General features: G+C 37.7%; 1 protein-coding gene across 2 annotated transcripts in view; it reads right to left on the minus strand.

The window, feature by feature from the left end:
- Window positions 1–20912, minus strand: part of ANO2 (anoctamin 2) — a 190218-nt gene that overhangs the window by 82374 nt on the left and 86932 nt on the right. For both annotated transcript variants that reach the window (XM_068400623.1, XM_068400622.1), the window contains one exon: window positions 15294–15377. In XM_068400623.1, coding sequence (XP_068256724.1) covers window positions 15294–15377 — 84 coding nt within the window. The remainder of the gene's footprint in view (window positions 1–15293; window positions 15378–20912) is intronic.

Genomic DNA, 20912 nt, shown 5'->3' on the forward strand with positions numbered 1-20912 from the left:
TCATTTCTGCTTTCTAGTTTGCAGCCATTATAAACTTTAGGAAACAAAAAAGTTGTGTCTCACACTTTTAGAAGACATAGGGCAAACACAGGCCAGTTGCAGCAATGGTGAAGAAAGAGTGAAGGTGAACTTATGCTTTATAAGAATTAGGGAGTAGGAAAAGGCTCAGCACATGCATTTTAAAGACAGAGGTTATTCCACATAAGCAGTTTCTATGCTTCTGTCCAATGGCTTACATCAAAAAGTACATTAAAGTTGAAAATTTGGACATTCAGAAGTTGGGAATTGCAAAATCTATTCAGAAATTAATGACAGGAAATTCTGGCCTTAAGACTTACTGGTTTATAGAGCTGTAAGCTACTGAAAACAGATAAAAGTTTACTAGACACAACATTAGAAATCCTACATATAACAAATGGCTAAAATGAAAATTGTGTGATACTACAACGGAAAGAAATGAAATGTCTAGAGAAAATGCACATATATTTACTACGAGTAGGTTGAATTGGTTTTTCACTGCTTACAGCTTATATTTTTGTTCATCAATGTACAGGTTATGCAATTCCCAGATAAAATTTAGTGCTTTTACTTTGAAGACAATAAGTGCTGCTCTTAGCTTCAGTGGTTAGTTAATTTTGACTCCACACAAAAGCAAAGGAAATGGCAGAAACTGTAAACTCTGCTTAGCCAATCTAGTACCAAAATCTGTATTTCATATACAGAACCTCTTAGGTCGAGAGCGTATTTCATCTTTGCAACCAGTGATATGTATCTTCTCTATCAACTGCACTGCTTCATGTCAGCATATGCCTGCAGGTCAGTTTGTTATTTAATTTGTATATTTAATTCTTACATTTCAATGAGCAGCATGTAAACAGTCTTCATAACGGGTCTGTAACTATAGTCTTTCCACCAGATCCATGAGAAACTGTAGTAAGTTTCAACACTCTCTTTCAGTGCTTTCTAAACAAAGACCAAGCATCTAGTTCTTTCAAAACCAGGTTCAGTAAGTTTCTGTACATGCATAAGAATTCAGGCTTCCATAACTGCTTGTAAGGCAAAGAATTGTGATGTAGAATGGGAGGGAATGAAAGGATACATCATGCACTCACCAATGAAAAAGTAAATCCAAGATGGAAAGGAAGTATTTATTCCTAGTGACAACATTAAAACACCATGTTACAAAAAAAAAACAAAAAACAAAAAGTGTGGGGGGAGAGATGGAGCAGGAAACAGGAAAGGAAAAAATCACTAATTTTATAACATCAGAGTTGCACAACAAAACAGCTCTTAGACAAAGCTCTGTTTTGGCACTATTAGTCAAGACAAAATACATATACTGTTCTGCTGCTGTGACTATGCATCAGGGCATGGTGACAAAATCAGCTAACAACAATTTTTTTGGAGTGCAGTCTTGCCCTTTGCCTCACCACCTATGAGGTTTTTTTCTTTTCTTCCTTACAAAAAACTCTTACAAGGAGATGGGTGGGAGAATGTTATAGCAAGTTTTATTCACTTTTCACTACTTACACAACTATGGGTTTTTAACAGTTCAGTCTACATTGCTTTTGTTCTTATGTTTACTAAATGGATAGCAATTAAGTTCTGTAAGTTGTTCATAATTACTCTTTTCCTCAAAAGACTGTGATTATTTTTATTTTTTCATTATATCCTTTTCTGACCTTAGATTTTAGCCCTGCTTCTAACTCTGCACCTTAATTGCTCAGGCTGGCAATGCTCCATCTCCCATGCAAACCCATTTAGACCATCTCTTACCATGTAGTACAAACCTAGGAAAATACACTTTTATTTTCTAAAAATCCAAATGTAATTTTTAAATTATGCTTAAATATATACTTTATTAGTTATTCAATCTTAGCCCTTCTGGAAGTTAGGCAAAATGGAAATTGTCTACTTTCTTTCTTCCACAACCTGTCAAAAAATCTACTCAGATTTGTGCTTGACTTCATTTTTCTGATTCGCTTTTTGTCTCTCTGAATCTGCTCTAGATTTTCCATTTCATAAGGAGAAACTAACCAACAAAAGTGGTCTTAAAAATGTGATATTCCCTGGCTTGGCACTTACGTGACAAAGGGCTTAATTTTCATCAACAGTAATTTTATACTGAATAAATGAAAGTAGATGAAAATTTGGCTTTTTAATATGGGAGCGTTCTAAATCCTGAAGAACAGAGTGGCAGAACCTGGCCATGCTGTGCTTGTTTCTGTAACTGAACAAGCCTAGAGTAGGAATAATTAAGGAACAAATATTTTTGTTATATCAACTGGGAAACAAAATCTGTCAAGAACAGGACTTATCTACATTCTAAAGCTTTAGATCCTCAGACATTTTTAAAACGATCAGATCATCTGCAAAGTTTCCCCCATTCTCTACATCAGCTTTCTTCAAGCAAGTTATTCCCAACTCTATAGCACCTTTAAGTCCCTTTAAAAATACAGAGGAGAGGAAATACATGTTGGAAATTCATACAGACAAAATCAGCATGACATCTTTTCCACTACATAGCCTGATACTTTATCTCATTTCATCTGGGTGAATCAACAGGTATGCACTTAACCACATCAAAAGATGAAGCACAGAAAGAAAAAGAAGCCATGCCATACACTTAGACAGACTCAGCTTCAGGTTTGTGTGGAAAAGTAGATTGAGGGGGAAAAAGGAAATATCAGGATCTGAAGGGACAACAACAATAAAGGGAAAAAAGCCCTATGGTACACCACCTGAAATGCAAACAGTGAAAAAGCGATCACAGAAATAAATTAGAGAAGATCATATGGACATGGCCTGAGTTCTAATCCCATCTCTTTCACAGGAAGTCCTATAAACCTTTAAAAACAGTGAGATCATCTCCCCTACCCCTGCAGTGATAATGATAGGCAATGAATCCCTTGCCATTTGCCAGGAACAAGAGTAGGAAAGCTTACAGACCGTGCAGGACTACCCCTTGTCAGATACCCACAGAGAGATGCTCTTCTCTCCCCTTGAACCGAGTAAGTAGCTGCCCTCTGTACTCACAGCACATTGTCCTCTATGTTTTGTTCATTAAAAAACAAAAAAGGATGATGAAAAATACCTTGAAGGACATGAAGGACAACAGAGAAGAATGAGGCGTGAAGAACCAAACAGCAGTGGCTGGAAGGTGCTATGACTGCATTGCCAAATTTAAATATTTTTTTAAATAAAATTTAAAATTTTTAATAAAATTAATATTTTAAAATAAGATTTTAAAAAAATTTTTAATTAAAAACCTAATAGCCATTTTTCCAGTCAGTTCCAGTGAAATATATTGATTTCTAACCTATTAAATATGTGATATTCCCCTTGTGGCATAACACCATGTGAGTTTCCTGAAGTATGTTACATTTTCCTTCCTTAGAGAACCAATTATATCATTAAAAAAAGACACCAGTTTAAATGGCATGGTTTATTAATCTGCCTTTAGTAAACTCATGTTACATTTTGACCCATTTCTCAAATACTTCTAGTAAAGCTCAAACTACATTTTCTTTCAAAATGTGCCTGTTGTGGTCAAACCAATTTGCACCTTCTTGGATCATTTCTTTCCTGCATTTCACAGAATTACACAACAGCCAGAGTTGGAAGGGACCTCTGAAGATCATCTCAGTCCAATACCCTGCTTAAAGCAGGGTCAGTTAGAGCAGGTTTTTCAGGCCTGTGTCCAGTTAGGCTTTCATTATCTCCAGGGATGGAGACTACAGATTACCTGGGTACCTTGTTCCAGTGTTTGACCACTCACAGTAAAAGAGATTTTTCCTTGGTTTAAATGGAACTTCCTGTATTTCAGTTGGTGCTCATTACCTCTTGTCCTTTCCCTGGACATCCTTGAGATGAGGCTGGTTCCATCTTCATGAATCCCTCCTATTCAGGTATTTGAACACATTGACATGATCTCCTCAAGCCTTCTCTTCCTGAGGTTCAACAATCTCAGCTCTCAGCCTCTCAAAGGCTGGTACAAAAGTATGCCAGATGCTCCAATACTTTAATCAACTTTGTGACTCTTCAATGAACTCACTCCAGTATGCACATGTTTCTCTTGTACATGGAGGTGCGGAACTGGGAACAGCACTACAGCTGCAGTATCACCAAGACTGAGTAGAGAGGAAGGATACCTTCCCTCAACCTGCTGGCAACACACTTCGTAATGCATCTCAGGAGGCTGTGGGCCTTTGCTGCAAGGGCACATTGATGACTCATGTTCAACTCGTTCACCAGAGCACCCAAGTCCTTTTTTAGCAAAGCTGTTTTCCTGTCAGTCATCCCCTAGCCTCTGCTGGTGCAAATTTAAATATAGATTATACAGATGATATCCTCCCATCCCTTTTTGCAACTAGTTTTCCTGCCTTTGTCTCTTGTGTTAAAATCATCATACTAGAGGAAAAGTATTGTCTTTGGCAATCAGAATCTTTTTACTACATAGATGTGTCAGTTATTTTGTGCGGGTTTTTTATCTGTATGTTTCAAGACATTTCAATTGTTTTAACTTTGTTTTTAAAAGCCTAACTCAGAATTATTTTTTGCAACTTTTTATTTCAACTTAACAGCTACGAAAATACTTTCTTATTCATTTTGAGCTGTCTTCTAACATCTGATGTCTTTTTTTGAGGTGACTAAGCCCTATTATGTCCAGAGTCCTTTCCTATTATTTTTTTCATCCATGCTTTGGATGCAAATTGACAATAATCTTTAAAACTTTGAAGTGTTAAGTCTCTTCCTTGTTCGACTCCCAAAGCTCTTAAATCCAGCATACTTCACTAACTGACACCCTTCATTTCTCAAAGATTACCTTATAGCAGTAAAAACTTTATTTACAGACTATTTTTCATTTATTGGATATGGCATATTTGCTGTCATATAGTTTCCAGAAGAGCAGGCCATTTCAAGAAATGTGTCTGAAACAGTTTGTTATCTAGAGTTTTCCTGTTTTGCTTCACAATGCCTGGTGCTATGACTCACAATCTTGCAAGGATACTTCCATAAACTTAGTGCACTTCGCTTTGTATGTACCAGTTAGTTGACAATGGATCCAGTGAAAAGAAAAATAAAATCAATAATGTCTTTATGTTCAATGTTTATAGAAAGAAGACTTCTTTCTTTGAAACTGTTTTAAGCGTTTGCTTTATCTGCAAATTAAGAACAGCCATTCCTTGTGTCTGAAGTTGATAATCTTTCCCCTTTAAATAATGCCTGAGAAGATCACATTAATTTTAATTTTCTTGTTATTCAGTGTCAGTTTCATCAAGAGAAACAAAGTCTCTTTATATGTAAAGAATGATGGTTTGTATAGATTTGAAAGATATCCTTCAGACAAGCATAAGTAAACACAATAAGCTATTTTAAATAATAATTTACAGTAAATAAACACAGTTTTTCTGTGTTAGCAATGATGTGGAAGGATTGATAATGTAGTATACCTTATCATTGTCTTAAATCCACTATCCCAAAAGGACTGGTAAAATCTCCTTGTTGATCTACCTAGGTATGAGTAGCATACACAAGGACAGCAAGCAAAATAATAGTAATGATGAGTATTTGTCTCACAACAAATTCAAGTATAAAAAGGCTCTTTACTTACACAGTGTGTTTGGGAACATCTTAAACCTGGAATTTCAAATGTATGCTGCATTATGAATAAGGGAAACCGGATTAAATTTTTTCTCAGTCTTTTGTTAGATCACTGGCCTTGGTAAAATTATACCTGAAACTAGTAGGAGTCAGTCAACTGAGCCCTTCTAGGGAACTTGCAGATAGGCTGGATTTCCTCTATGAGAACTTGTTTAGCATAATTTTATCATTATTACCATCCTCAGCTTTGGAGAGGGCAATGGACATATTAAGGCCCCTCTGTACACAGTTCACAGCTAGTCTTCAGGCTAATGAGGAGTCAAACTAGATCCTATCAATCAGAAATGAAAGCAGTTATAGGACTGCCTAACCTGGGCCATCCAAGAGCTTTCATTCCTTTCCATTGATTTACAGTTACCAGCACACAGTGAAATTCAATCTTCCTTCTCTTGTGAAGATTCTCTACTTTTGTTTTAGGTTGCTTCCACATTCAGTTAATCAGAACTGACAACTGAGTCCGCATATTTCAACTTTAAAGCATAAACTTGCACCAAGCTGTCTCTGAACTTAGAACTGCTAGTCAGTGATTGCCCCATAAGTAAAGGTGGGACCTCTTCCTCCTTCACCAGCATAGCCACTGTACCTTGCTATACTGTCTGTCTAGGAAAGACAGACAATATAGGTACTGATCTGAAACTACGAGATGCAAAATGAGGATGAAGAAATAAAGACAAATATTTGGAGGTGGAGTGGAAGAAAAAAATCCGGGGAAAGAGGAGAGTACGACTAGAAGAGGCCATGATAGAAGCCACAGAAAACAGGAATTGGTATGAAGGAAGGAAGGAAAGGCTGAAACCAAGCAGTGAGGGAGTTACGGTAGAGCAGGAAACAGATGCAAGAACTGAATTCACTGGGTGGCCCAGAATTCTGGGGAAAAAAAAAAAAGAAAAAAAGTCACCTGACTAAAGGATGGCTTTTGTACTGCATCAATGGGAAGACAGAACCGAAGCTGTATTTTTGATACAGCATTTGTAAAACAAAGAAATCTGACTGAGATATTAAATATTTTCAAATATTACAGTATGTTATTTTTTAAAGATCTATTTGCAATGTAAGAGACAAGTATCAACTCTTTTAAAATAATATTTTTTTTCAAGAAATGAGGTCTGACCTATTTTTCAGGCAATTAATCTCAATAAGGAAAACAAGCACAGAACAGGAAAATCAGGTTCCTAAGAAGCAAAACAGAGTGCAACACTTGATCCACTAAGATGTCTATGCTTTCTCTAAGCCACTGTAATTTGTTATGCAAAGAAAAGATGGCAACTGGTGTCTATGGGTTAAGAAAGATTCCAGACCGATGTTCAAAGGACCAGCCCATTTAAACCCATCAGGATGATCTTCACTGTTGTTTGGGAGCGACAGGGGTTGGAGGTGAGGGGATTACACAGACTACCATGCCAGTAAGGTGGCCATTGTAAACATGAGACTGATTTTCATTGCAAGATTTTAGCTAAATTTGGCAATTGGGCCAAAGATAGCAGTAAACTTTAAAGCTGTTCTTGCACTCTGGCATCAGACAGTTGTAAAAGCTTTGTAACATCCTCCTTTGATTTTCTGGTTTGATTTCATGGAACTTTAAGAATAGAAGAAAATCATGCGGAGAGTTGAATTTTGAACAGTTATCCTTACCTACAAAGGAATAGCTAAAGGCACATACAAACCATTCCATCGTCTTCCAGTGGACTCCTTACCAGAAGAGGAGATGCACTAGAGGTTTCTTTTCACTGTTTAAAAAGGTAACATTCCATCTTTATTTATGTCATTGGCTATGCACCAGTCTCAGAGACTAGAGTGGGAGTATACCATTGCAAGTTGTTAAATTAGTCCTTGCATCCAAACAAGCTTTATATTTTCACTACATGAACAACAGAGATTGAAAGAAGCAGTGAACCTAGCATCGTGTATTAATAATTAAAAGTCTACTCTCACTAAATTCAGTTGTACAATACCTAGGTGACATCAATGGGAAAAAAATTGACTTGAATAACCTGATAAGTATTCAAGTTTATCTATTACATTAAATACCATGGTGTGAAGAAAATTCCAAACACAATGCCATCTTAGTCCTAAATTAAGTGAATCATTAAAACCAGCAGAGTAGCAGGCAAGTGTTTTTCAATTAAGCATGGTAATAGCTGCAAAATTTGAGCAGTACAAACTGATTTCTTTAATTCTTTAAGCCTGGAGTATGTGGAATTTCAGTCTTCATGGGATGGATGCCCAAAGGAATTTAATGTAAATGCAGTTTATTTCTTTAAAATTGCAGACAGGATTGTAGTATGCATCAAATAAAAAAATTCTTGGCAACTAGCTTAACTGACTGTTGTTTCCACGGCCAATTTGTGTAAATTTTGTCCCAAATCTAGGCTTCTGTTTTGACCCTGGAGATTAATAGCATTAAATTTACCCTATAAATATGCTCAGCAGAAGGTAAAAAGATATACTCCAAGATACAGGAGTTTGTCACCAGCACACAGGAAAGGGAAACTTCTTAAGTTCAAGTATCTGCATTAAATTAAAACCCAGCAGACTTCTGGAGATTTATTTTTCAACCTGAGACTTCTTTGTAACCCTCTAACCTGTTATTGTAGTCTTTGACTGGGTACAATGTGATAATAAGTCATCTGCAGCAACTGCAGACTTAAGGACTAATACTTTATTACTTACTCAGGCAGAACTCATTAATTTCAAGTACTGATGAATAAAACCTGTAAGAATGAGTCTTTCCATTCAGTTTCATAAGAAAGAGACCTGCATCATCTTTAATGTTGTCAATAAGGAGCTTAGGCCTCAATTCAAAAAAGCACTTAATTGTATCTGTATTCAGGGTGCTGAGGCATGTGCTGAACTTTAATCATACGCTTAAGTCCCAGTTACATGATTAAACAACGCAAGCGGTAGTACTGCCCTCCTTGAGCCAAAATCTTAGTAAGTAACACAAATAAGACCAACAAACAACAGCCTGCCTTCTCTTGATTCTAGGTTCAAGGCTGTCTTCTGAAAAAGACCACTAATTTTTATTTTGGCAGAAAGACCCTCATAAGCATTAGATACCTTTTTCCGAAAATCCTTGCTCTTATCTGCACTGTTTGGCCTCCAACAGTTGAATAAAAAAGCATCCAGTATTCCTAAACACCATTGTGATGTCTAGACAAAACAATGATGATTTATTCCTTTAGAAAAGATAAGCAGTGATTTCGTTTACTTATAACTTCAGAGAAGAGGAATGGAACTAAGAGGAGCAGGCTGATGTTATTGCAGGTTGATCTCTATCGTCTCTGGAAGGACACTGAGATCAGGGAAGGGCCCTGACAACTGGAGAAAGAACAAATTTTATCCATGTTCAAAGAAAGAACAAAAGGATAATCAAGGAATCCGCCTCATTTTGGTCCCTTGGAAAGTGGTTTTGAAACCCATTTCTGAGCACATAAAGGAGAAGTAGGTCATTGTGAGCAGTCATGATAAATTTAGCAACAGTGAATCACGCCACACCAACCTGACTGCTTTCTGTGAGAAAATGACTAGACTTGTGGACAAGAGGAGACTTCTCAATGTCATTTGCCTTGACTTCAGCAAAATACAAGTTGGATGGTCTGGCTCAGAGAGTATCATCTAATGAGCCATACTCTACCTGAAGACCTGTAACAGCTGGAGCACTGCTGGGGTCTACACTAGGACTGCCCTGTTTAACATCTTTAAAGAAGGACATGGATGAGGTGATGGAGTTCTTGCTCATTGTATTTGCAGATGACATCAGACTGGGGAGAGATCAGTCAATATGCTCAAGTACATGGCTGCCATCCAGCGGGAACTAGACAGGCTGAAGCAATGGACCTATACAAACCCCATGAAATTCAACAAGGACAAATGCAAAGACTTGCCTTTGAAACGGAAAATCCCTTGCAGTCATACAGACTCTACTGAAAAGGCCCTTTGGTGTCTGCACAGACAGCAAGCTGAACATGAGCCAGAAGTGCACCCTGGCAGCAAAGGCTAACAGCACCCTGGGCTATATTAACCAGTGCTTAACCAGTGGATCAAGGGAAGTGATTACATCCACTTCTCAGCACTCATTAGCCTGCATCTAAAATACTGTGTCCAGTTTTGGGCCCTCCAGTAGAAAAAATAAATTGTTCAACTTATGTGAGTCTAGCACAGAGCCCTGGAGCACTTGTCCTACGAAGAGAGGCTGAGGAACAAGGTTTGCTCAGCTTGTTCAAGGTCATCAAGAAGACAGAGCCAGAGACTTCACAGTGGTGCATCCTGGGAGAAGGAGGGACAATGGGCATAAGTTGAAACAAGAGAGGTTTAGGCTGGATATGAGAAGCTTTTACGCCATGAGGACAGTCAGGCAGTGTCCAGAAAGGTTGTACCATTTCCATCCTTGAAGGTTTTCAAGACACGACTGGATAATACTGTGAGCAACCTGGTTTGATATTATAGCTGACACTCTTTTGGGCAGGAGTTTGGACTAGATAAAATCCTGAGGGCCTTTACAACCTGAATTATTCTATGATAGTATATTTCTAAGCATTTTCTTTCTTCATATCAAGAGTATTGGAAGAGCTACCTCCTGAAGGCTGACTGAAATATAATTCTAAATACTGGAGCACAGAACCGTGGCTATACATTGGGTTCATTTATTTGATACTAATGAGAAAATCCTGCCTCAGATTTTCAGAGACACAGAGAGCAAGTGGGACATTTTTAGTTTCGTTTTTTACACTACTCCATACAAAGATAACCAAATTCCAAGACAACAATAGGGAAGAGGTTTGAATACACATCATATACCCTATTGTCAAAGAACATACACATCTAAATGAGAACACACTGAAAGACCATGTCAACAGTATTTTGAAGACACAAATTCTGCTTATGAATACTCTGGTATAAAACTGGTGTAACCCAGAACTCAGGTAAACTTTAAAATAACCAGAATTATAACATTTACCCTTCAAATGTGACTTGATCCAATTAGCCAACCAAATATTGGTACAATAAAGAGAATGAGATCTCTCTCTAAGATTCATAAGTGTCCTCATTCACCTTCAGTCATTATCCTTTTTTTTATTTTCAAAAGTTAATGATGCAAGGAACAAGTTGAAAAGAAAAAAAAAAAGATTGGTTATTACATATTCCTCTTCCTATTCCATATGCTTGGAAAGTGAAGTTATTTGTCAAAGTAAAGAAACGAAAGAGGCTGGAAAGACATTGGTCAATTTAAGAAATACTGGATCAAAACTGGTGTTTTTATCACATTAATAATAAAGTCCAACAAATGCTAAATTATTTTCTCAGTATTAGTGATTAAGGAACTCTGGGTTTATTCACAGTTCTTTTACAGTTCTGATTGTTCAAATTAGTATTTATGATCAATTATTTTGGTTTCTTCTACAGAGTTGCACCTAATATATTAAAAAAAGAGATCTTTTTTTCTTTGCTTAACCTTATCAAGCACTTGCTTAATAAAGAGGTGGGCTTCAACATCTGAAGTGTTTCTTAGGCCTTGTGGGAGATTTGCTTATGCAAAATTGGGTAAGGACGAAACTGGGTAAGGAAACAACTAGCATCAAGAATTATTATTTCATGTTTTGCCATGCTGTCAATTTTTTACATATAAAGTATTCATCAGCAATGTACAATTCTACTTTATATTTACCTGTATCATCCTTACACTAGAGACCTTCCTCTTCAAACCAGCTTGCTTTAATTCAGTTATTAACTGAAACAATGGTTTGCAAAGAAATATTTCTTTTGTTTCAATTACCATCTGAATTAACAATTTAAATAACTTATTCTGCCACTTTCATACTTAAAATCAATTAAAGGCAAGGTAGAATTCCAGACTCTATTATTCCCAGGGTTTTTCTCCAAGTAAGTACACAAGCCAAGAGACAAGCCCTGTTTTTCTATAAAGATTTCCTTGAGAAATATGTAGAATGAGTTATTCAGTTTCCTGCCAAATAGGAAAGATAAGAATATATATGATGTTGCATCATGTTTGCCAGATCAGCTGGACATTTAATGAAAAGGAGTCAGGGCCTGATCCACCTCTCCCATAAATGACTGGAAGGTTTTCTTTCCATCAGCTCCAGTGAGAGTTGGATCTAGCCCCATCTGCATGTTTTCAGGCACAAGACCAATTTTCATTTCCTGACCTGTGTGTATTTCCATTGAGACAATCACTATTGCACAGAAAGAGGAACAACTTATCAGAAGATTACAAATATCCAACACCTTTTTTAGTTAACATTCTGTAGATACAGTATGTATCTACATACTATACAGAATGTATCTACCAATTTTCATTTCCTGACTTGTGTGTATTTCCATTGAGACAATTACTATTGCACAGAAAGAGGAACAACTTATCAGAAGATTACAAATATCCAACGCCTTTTTTAGTTAACATTCTGTAGATACAGTAACTTTATCCTATTCTTTAAATATTTCTATCCACCTCCTCAATGTTATAGTATATTAAACAAGAACAACAACAAATAATATGAATTGCATTATTACAACAATTGCATCTGCCATATTTGCATGAATATATTATCAGACACATGTATTCATGCATGTACACATGAGCATTCAGCTCTGCTGCAAAGACAAAAAACTTTTAATGTACATGACCCAAGAAGCTCTACATTGCAAACCTTTATTTATGTGACCACAAAGGATCAAATAATGCTATTGATTATAAGCCAGATCATTGCAGGTTTCCAGAATCAGTCCCTTAGAACTTGTCATTTTTCTAAATGAATGTCATAATTTATAAAGACTATCTGTTTATGCATTTGCTACCTAACCTGAGGCATTTCATGTAAATGTTTCAAGTCCTTTAGCTTTAAATTAATTATCTTCTGAAACAGTAGAACCTTAGGGTGTTATTGTAAGAGTAACTTCACACCAATCTTTTGTGAAGTGTTCTGAGCCCTTACAGTTTTTTTCCCACTCTCAAAATAACCAATAAAATATTTATCAAAACAGCCTGAACCACACAGGGTGGTGTAGGGTGAAATTTTGTTCTTTGCTTATTACAGTAGCGTAAATACCCTAAGTAGTATTTGTATGAACGCTATAGTCCTCAACACAAACCCCATTGGGCTAGTAATACGTTAGAACTGTAATACTTTCTATTGACAGTCTCATCAAGCTGATTTGGAATTTGTTGCCTGGGTAGAGTGACTCATATGTTTACTGGGCCTGACAGGTGCTGGGCATCTTCCACACTCATTAAAGTTAATGACTTGAACAGCAGACAAGGAAAACTGTGTGTTGAAGTAGGTTTCCTCTTAACAGGTATTCCCAAGTTATCATTTAAAAGAGTGTGCAAGTGGTGTCGATTTTCTTCTGCAATCACAAAACCAGTCCATAACCAAACCCCTATCCCTTCATTGCAAAAATAACCCAATTACCTTCACAGGGACTCCTTGCTGGAGTAAGGCAAGAAAAAAAATTGCACTGTACACAGAGCTTTCCACATAAAAGCTCAGTTTCTTGCCATAAAACTAGTCACATCCTCACTGGAACAGAGGAATTAACATACTGGAAACAAGCCAGTAATTTTATAGAAATATATGCCTTTAAGTAAGCTCTAAATCAGTATTCTCACAATAGCTGCAGTTTTGGCATCATTTCTATCCCAACAAAACACAGCTGCTGAACTGGAGACTTCTGACTTCATATTAGATAAGTAATGAGAAGTTTTAGGCAGTGGTGCCAGAGCCTGTCCTTTGATATCAATGCAGTAGACTACAGTTGTCAACCTTTAAATTACACTAGTTAGCTAAAAATATTCAGGAGAGAACTTCACAGACACTTATGCCATGACATTAGACTGTCAACTAAGATATGATGAGACAGACCTCAGAGGCATCTGTGTATTCATACAAAACCAAGAAATTAGGACGACTGAATCTTTAACTACAGAGAGACGTCTACTTTGATGCAAGTCCAGACACTCGATCTGCACTATTAATATAACTAAGTCCTGTACCCTGGCTTCCACCCAACAAGCCAGAAGTACTGAGTCGGAGACCTCACAGAAACCTGTGCCTTAATATTAACCTGCCATGCAAAAGCTCCCGAGCTAATGGTCTTGCAATGAGTATAACATGCAGCCATCTGAAGGAGGCAAAAGAAAAGATTAAAACCTCTAAAAATTAGGCAGAAGAACTACCACAGTCTTAAATACAGTCTTTTAATGTCTAACTTTTCAGGATCTTCCAAAGCAAACTGTAATGGCACATTTCCACAGTTACATTAAATATAACTGTTCAGTTAAAGAACTAGCCTTTTTCCTCTTCAGCAGGTCTCACACAAACATTTCTTGCCCTTATAATATCATAAGACATTAAGGTACAAACCACTGAATCACATGCTGTGATTTCTCTGTGTCTTATTTAAGCAAGATAATCATCTAACACTGCCTCATGACTACAAAAGTCTAATATTCTACAGTATCAATCACTGACTTGTTTCCAGATTTCACTTACTTTAAGTCAGAAAATGCTGAACGGCAGCAGCTGCTTTATCTGTCTTTTACAGTCTTTAATCCCTCACTTGGAAGGCCTAGAGAACTACTTAATGTCTAAGGGAAGGCCTCCCCATAGTGCTATGTCAGAGTCCCTACTCATATTGGGCAAGATCCAAAGCCCGTGGAAGTAATAGAGTAACTTTCAGTTGTCTTCTGTGGAGTTTGGTTGGGCCCAATAGGTGAAAGCCAGTCTCACTGAGATGAAAGGTTCCCTGGAAACACTTCACAATCTTGATGGCAATCAGTAGAAGAAAGGGATAGTTAAGTTCTTTCATAAGCTGCAAGGCTAAATTTGTTGGACCAAACCTGGAAATTGGAGTATTCTCCACTTCAGATACTGGTTCTCAATGTTTAAACAAAGCAAGCTGTTTCTTTCTACCTGGAAACTGGACATGGTTTTGGAATGCTTTGGCTTTACTACCACATGTGGCATACAGGAATAAGCAATGTTTAACCAAGCCTAACTGACAAAGTCTACAGGGACTTACAGGTGCTTAGGAAATAGACCTCAATCAGCATTTCACAAGAGGGGATTGGGAAAAAAGTGCTTGTTCTTAGGTTTGAAATAGCCAGAAAAAGCCTAAACACACTTCAGTCAAAAAATGATATACCAATTATTATGTTTCCATTTATACTGGAAATGCTATCAAAACTGCACAACTGTTTAATTGCAACATGACTAAAGATGCCAATATTACCTATGCAAATGAAATAACTATAATAAAAGTTTTCTTTATTGTCAACAAAGTACTGAAATCCAAGGTCATTGCTATAAGAATTCGTATGGTGATTATCTTACTAATAATTCATCACTCTACAGATTAGATCATGAATCACCTGTCAACTGTATTCCTATGCAAAATGCTTTACTTTGCAGAGCTCACGAAGTTATGACCTCAAAGCCTTTCAAAGGTACTGCAGGGCTGCATAACACCAGACCCCTAGCAAACAACTTAAAAGGCTAATTAAGAGCACCAAAAAGTGTCTTTTGCAAACTATTCATCAGAGACAGACAAAAATATAATCACAATATAACAAAATACAAATCCAGTATAAGTGAAAAGAGTAAGTTGGATCTTACTTCGTTTGAATTTTCTGTTGTCACATTTTTATTTTTCAGCTTTTTCTGCAGCAGTTTGGTTTCATACTCTGGTCTGGGATGCTCCTGAAAAAGAGAAAAAAAAAACAAACAAATGTGTGATTATGATTAAAATAAAAGAAAAAAAAAGGGTTCTGGTCACTTATCTGTGATCCAAGCCATCAGGATGATTCAACACCACAGCAGCCCTTTCGGACTAGTAGGAAACATTGCCTAGAGGTACAAGATACATTATGGGATGCAGGGGAAGAGCATTTAGGGATTGCACAGGACTTCTTATGGCATGCTTAGGGGAAGAACCAAAGGTGAGGAAGGGAGGGACCTAAGTCACTTGGGGAGGAGCGAGTGTGGAAGAATAGAGGAATAAGGGGATAAAAAAGGCCAGTCACATGTAAATAGTTTGCTTCTCTGTGTGGGGGTCTGACCATCAACAACTGGAGCAAGTGCAGGTGTAAGACAGCATGTGAGTGCTAGTGGAGATAAAACTGGAGCACCTGGCAAGTAGCTGAAGTGCCTGAAGTCTCTAAGGGAGAGACGTTAGTGGAGTTGTCTATGAAAGGGACGAAGGGAGTCCCAGCCAGATGCCAGAGAGACCACAGGGTCTGGGGGTCTCTGGGGGTGAGACCCACTTGTGTGTGTGTATACTTCTTTAAGGTCAAGACCAAGTGGTTTGGCTGCAGGGACCAGGAAAGTCCCAGCCATCTCTGGAGAAGTGAGGTGTATGTATGAGTAAGCAACTGGAAAGGGGCTGTAGTCTCACGGCCTTGTACCTCTAGATGCCAGCAACTGGGGAGACTGGTGTCCATGGGCAGCTACTGGTCAGATTGAGTGAGCCCAGCTGCTGGGGGGATCTGCATTGTACATACATGCATAACACATATTCTCACTAGCAGACCTCAATCTTGCTCAGCCAGGAAGAGGAACAGGATGAGGCCGTTATGCTGTCTGTGTTTGTGTGTCTGCTGTCTGTGTCATCTGTGTGGTTGGCCATGTATATATGCACATATGTGGTGTATACATGTGCTCTGTGTACATATGCTCACTGGGAATACATGCTTAACCTCATTACAGGCTGTACCTGGGAGCACGGAGCTGTGGTTGCCTCGCCTCTCTTGGGCTGTCAGATCTGGCCCAATTTCCCCTATCAATAACCTTTCAAGGTTTGCTTGCAAATTATATTTTTATTTTCCAAATTAGAGCATAAAGTAAGCATGGTAACACAAACTTACCGGGATTTTAAAGACAGCAGCTCATAAAAAAAATACAAATGCCATGTAAGTCCTCATTCCTACCAAGTTCTAAATGCATTCAGAGCCTGGAATTTGGATTTGACGCCTCCCACAAAAAGCTTATCCTACAGTGTACAATTTCAGAATCTGTCTTCGAGTTGTCCTTGGTACCAAGTGTCACAGGTTGATAATCCTGACAAGAAGACTAGAAATAGTGTATAAGCAATGTCTGCACTGCTTTGCAAATAATCACATCTGAACAGTCCCTATCTATTCTGTTTGTTTCATGCCACAGAATCTAGCTAAAAAAGTCATCTCATTGTATCTAAACATTAAAAACTAAGTTTTGGCTCCTACAGGAAGGTAGGCCAAAGATGTGCTGAATGACTTAAGAGACATCATGGGAAAAACACACACTGCTCAGAGCTTTTTCAGAAATGCCAGTGTACCATGACTAAAAAAGTTAATGTTCCTCTGTCCCCTTCTGAGCATAAGAGTACATTAATCTCATGCATTTCAGAGGTACAGTATCATTGGTCATGCCATCTGTCCTTACTATAATTAGAACATATGCTTATCAGCCCAGTCACAAAATCAACTTACTAACACTTTTTAATGAATCTGATAGCCATGAAGAGAATAAAAAACATTTTTAAAAAAATTAATTAATCCTCATGGGCAATAGGACCAGGGTTGCATGGAACTTGAGCAGTCCTCCTTGGGAGATACACATGCTGTTCATTTTCTTTTATCTGTAACATTTTCACTACACCAGACACCATCTTTAGTATTCTCTGTTGCACACTAGTATGTAGACACAGTGAAACTTCCAATATATTGTTTATCCCCATCATGAGATTTTCCTGATCCATTGAACAGGTATGTGAGCACACTATTGTTTAAATAACTGCCTTAAATTAATATTTCTGTATCTTTTTGAACTCTATGAACAAGTCATATGTATGTCTGCCCTAAAAGCAGTCCCACAAATGGTATGTGCATTCTACTCCTCCCAGGAATTTTGGTACTAACATGGGAGGGTTGAGGGAACTTTTTTTCTCTAAAGTGCAAGTACAGATATGCCTGTGAGACTCTAGCATTACAATGCTATACCAAACAAATATAATGAAACTGCTAGCATGACAGCTTGTTTTACACTTGTAATTTCATGTACTATTCAAATTAATAAAACATGCTCTAAGGGTGCAAGTGTGACACTCTGCATCACAGAGTTCTTTTACACTACTTATGCCTCACATAAAAATCAATACCACAATGAATGAAGTTCAGGAATCACTACAGCACTTCTTGTCACAAGGGTCACTGTTATTATTACTTACAAAGTGCTATGGATGTATGTGGAACTGCAAGAAATAGTGAGACACAGGTAATCTCTGTCATTACTAAAGCTGATTAGCAGCAAAAATGGTGGTGAGCAGAATGTGGAAAGGAAAGACAAAGATACAATACTAAGTGTTTAGAGATGCTGTAGTCATTGCACATATCTTGATGTTTTGTAAGTTTTTGCTAGCCTGTTGATTTGCATCAATTTGTATCACACTTCCTTAGACAAGGGTCAGAGGTCACATGGAAGAAACATCTTTAGACTTAAATGAAGAAAGGATGAAGGCATCAGGCATCAATGGCTACATGAGAAGAGACAGCTTAATGCAAGTAGGGAAATGAGATAAATGAAGATGTAAGAAACTGAGGAGATCTAATCACACTATGGGAGCACCTGTAGAGCTGAATTGGCTTTCTTTCTTTTTTATTTTCTGCTAAACAAAGAATTCTGGGACACCAGAGGCATCTGCCAGAGGTCAGAGCAACTTTTGAAAATTGGCTTGAAAGGAAACAGGGTGAGAAAATCAAATGCCAAGAAAAACATTGTACTGTAATACACTTTTTTTGCTACTGACAGTTTTGCTTTGAGTGCATATTCTGTTCAAATTTGGTCAAGTTATGTTTAGTTTTCCTATCCAGTCATTACAATGTCCTTTTAACTGCATTTCATACACCTACATAAGAATTGGAAAATTAGTTGATCTGTCTTCAACCAATCTGCCAAGTCATTTTACCCTTGACTGAACAGACTATAGCACCTCCTGGAATGTGTGTATCTATATCTTCTTTTTATAAGTATATTGCGTGAAACAAATCTTTACAATACAGATTTAGAGATACTTGATCCTGACCATATATTCATGGATGTAAACGGACAACTCCACTCTGCTGTAAAAAGAGTGTGATTCAGAATCAGTTCTTTGTCTGAAAATGGAAGGAGTTCTACACTTAGGACAATAAGCTAGAAATAGTTGTGATGACTTGAAGAAGGCCAAATGTCCATGTAGGGATAAATATGAATCCCACGATGCTGGAATTTTGCCAGTACAGCTGCCAGACACTTATTGAAAACCATGTGAGCCAAGGTACTCTGAGGCCAAATGAGTGCTCAGAGTAGAAAACGATAATTCCCATCCTGAAAAGAAAGAGCAAAATCATGAAATTTTTACTCAGACAAAACTCATATTCACGTCACTGGGAATTTTCCCTGAGAATGGTCTCCAGGATTTGCCTCAAACATACAACGTGTATCTACTATACATTGCAAATTAAGGCTGTGTAGGTAATGATCCAGTTCCATAAGATATATAAAACCAACTGATCTCTTTAATTTCTCTTTGAATTAGGAAGAAAGTGATAATGGAATTTTACAAAGCAAGCATGGCGGTTGCTAAGAAAAAATAGAACCTTAGAAATTATCCCAGATTAACAGACCAAAGGAGTAATCAGCAAAAAATAAGCCAACACACTGCTTCATTTTTACACTTTAAGGAAAGTCAAAGAAAGACTGAGAATTCATTGAACAGTCTCATCCTCACATGATGAACACAAGCAAAGCAGCAAAGCAGTGCACGCTGGTAGGAAGGAAGGTTTCCACAAATGAGAACTGGAATGATCCATCTGCTGCCCTAAATCAAGATGGAAACTTGGAATGAACAGAACAGAGAGCCCAGATGTTCTCTGCTGCAAGAGGGTTAATTATTACAAACCAAGGACTAAAATCCTCTACTACTTATGATGATGACACAGTGGGGAGTGGGGGGAGAAGGCTAAGGAAGAGAATGTCATTCACACCAATGATCTGTTTAGATTGTCATAGTAATAGAATGCTCTTCCAAGGAAAAGTACTTTTATATCTCAGCACGTATGAAGGGATCACTGGTAGATGTTCACAATCTTTTTAGTCCAGATCACTTGCACAATAAATTTGATTTATGTAAAATTAAAACAAAAACTTGAATAAGTCATCTAACATTATTACAAGTTTACGGATACTAAAAGACAAAAGCCACTGTACAAGTACATATGAACTCAGCTATCAAAGGTATTGTATCACAGAATCACAGAATCACAGAATGTTAGGGATTGGAAGGGACCTCGAAAGATCATCTAGTCCAATCCCCCTGCCAGAACAGGATTACCTAGACCATATCACACAGGAACGCGTCCAGGCGGGTTTTGAATGTCTCCAGAGAAGGAGACTCCACAACCTCTCTGGGCAGCCTGTTCCAGTGTTCGGTCACCCTCACTGTAAAGAAGTTTTTTCTCATATTTATGTGGAACCTCCTGTGTTCCAGCTTGCACCCATTGCCCCTTGTCCTGTCAATGGATGTCACTGAGAAGAGCCTGGCTCCATCCTCATGACACTTGCCCTTTCCATATTTATAAACATTAATGAGGTCACCCCTCAGTCTCCTCTTCTCTAAACTAAAGAGACCCAGCTCCCTCAGCCTATCCTCATAAGGGAGATGTTCCACCCCCTTAATCATCTTCGTGGCTCAAAGCAACATAAAACTGAAGTAGTCAAAACAAAAAGACCCATAAGGTATATTATGGAAATATATTTGCCAGATAGATAGATATAATGCCTTTGTTTGCTCCCATAGAGCAAGACCAGTGGTAGTGCTTTGGAGGATTACCTTCAAAACTGTATTTTGAAATATGGCCTCAGATTTTTAAGTGCCCTTGAGACCAAACAACCAAATGTTGCCATTGCAATGTCAAGATACCACATTTTGTCAGTAACTGTAGCAGAATATACCATCGTTTAATTTTGTTCATTATCCAAATCAAATGCAACCCTTTTAAATACTCCTACGTCGGTAAGTGGAATTGTGTGAAGCCAGATGTCCCTTGAACTACGCTACTGAAAATTTTGCTTAAAATTATTTATGCTGCTACATGATAAGTCATTGCTAAAACAAATGAGCTGACAAACATAAAGAAGAAACCCAGCTGTAAAGTTGGATGCTAGCCCATTAAAATGGGGCATCACCCAGCTTGTCAGTGGAGCAGCTTCCAGCTTGAT

Source organism: Nyctibius grandis, chromosome 5 (genome assembly GCF_013368605.1).
Source record: "Nyctibius grandis isolate bNycGra1 chromosome 5, bNycGra1.pri, whole genome shotgun sequence".
Classification (NCBI taxonomy): domain Eukaryota; kingdom Metazoa; phylum Chordata; class Aves; order Nyctibiiformes; family Nyctibiidae; genus Nyctibius; species Nyctibius grandis.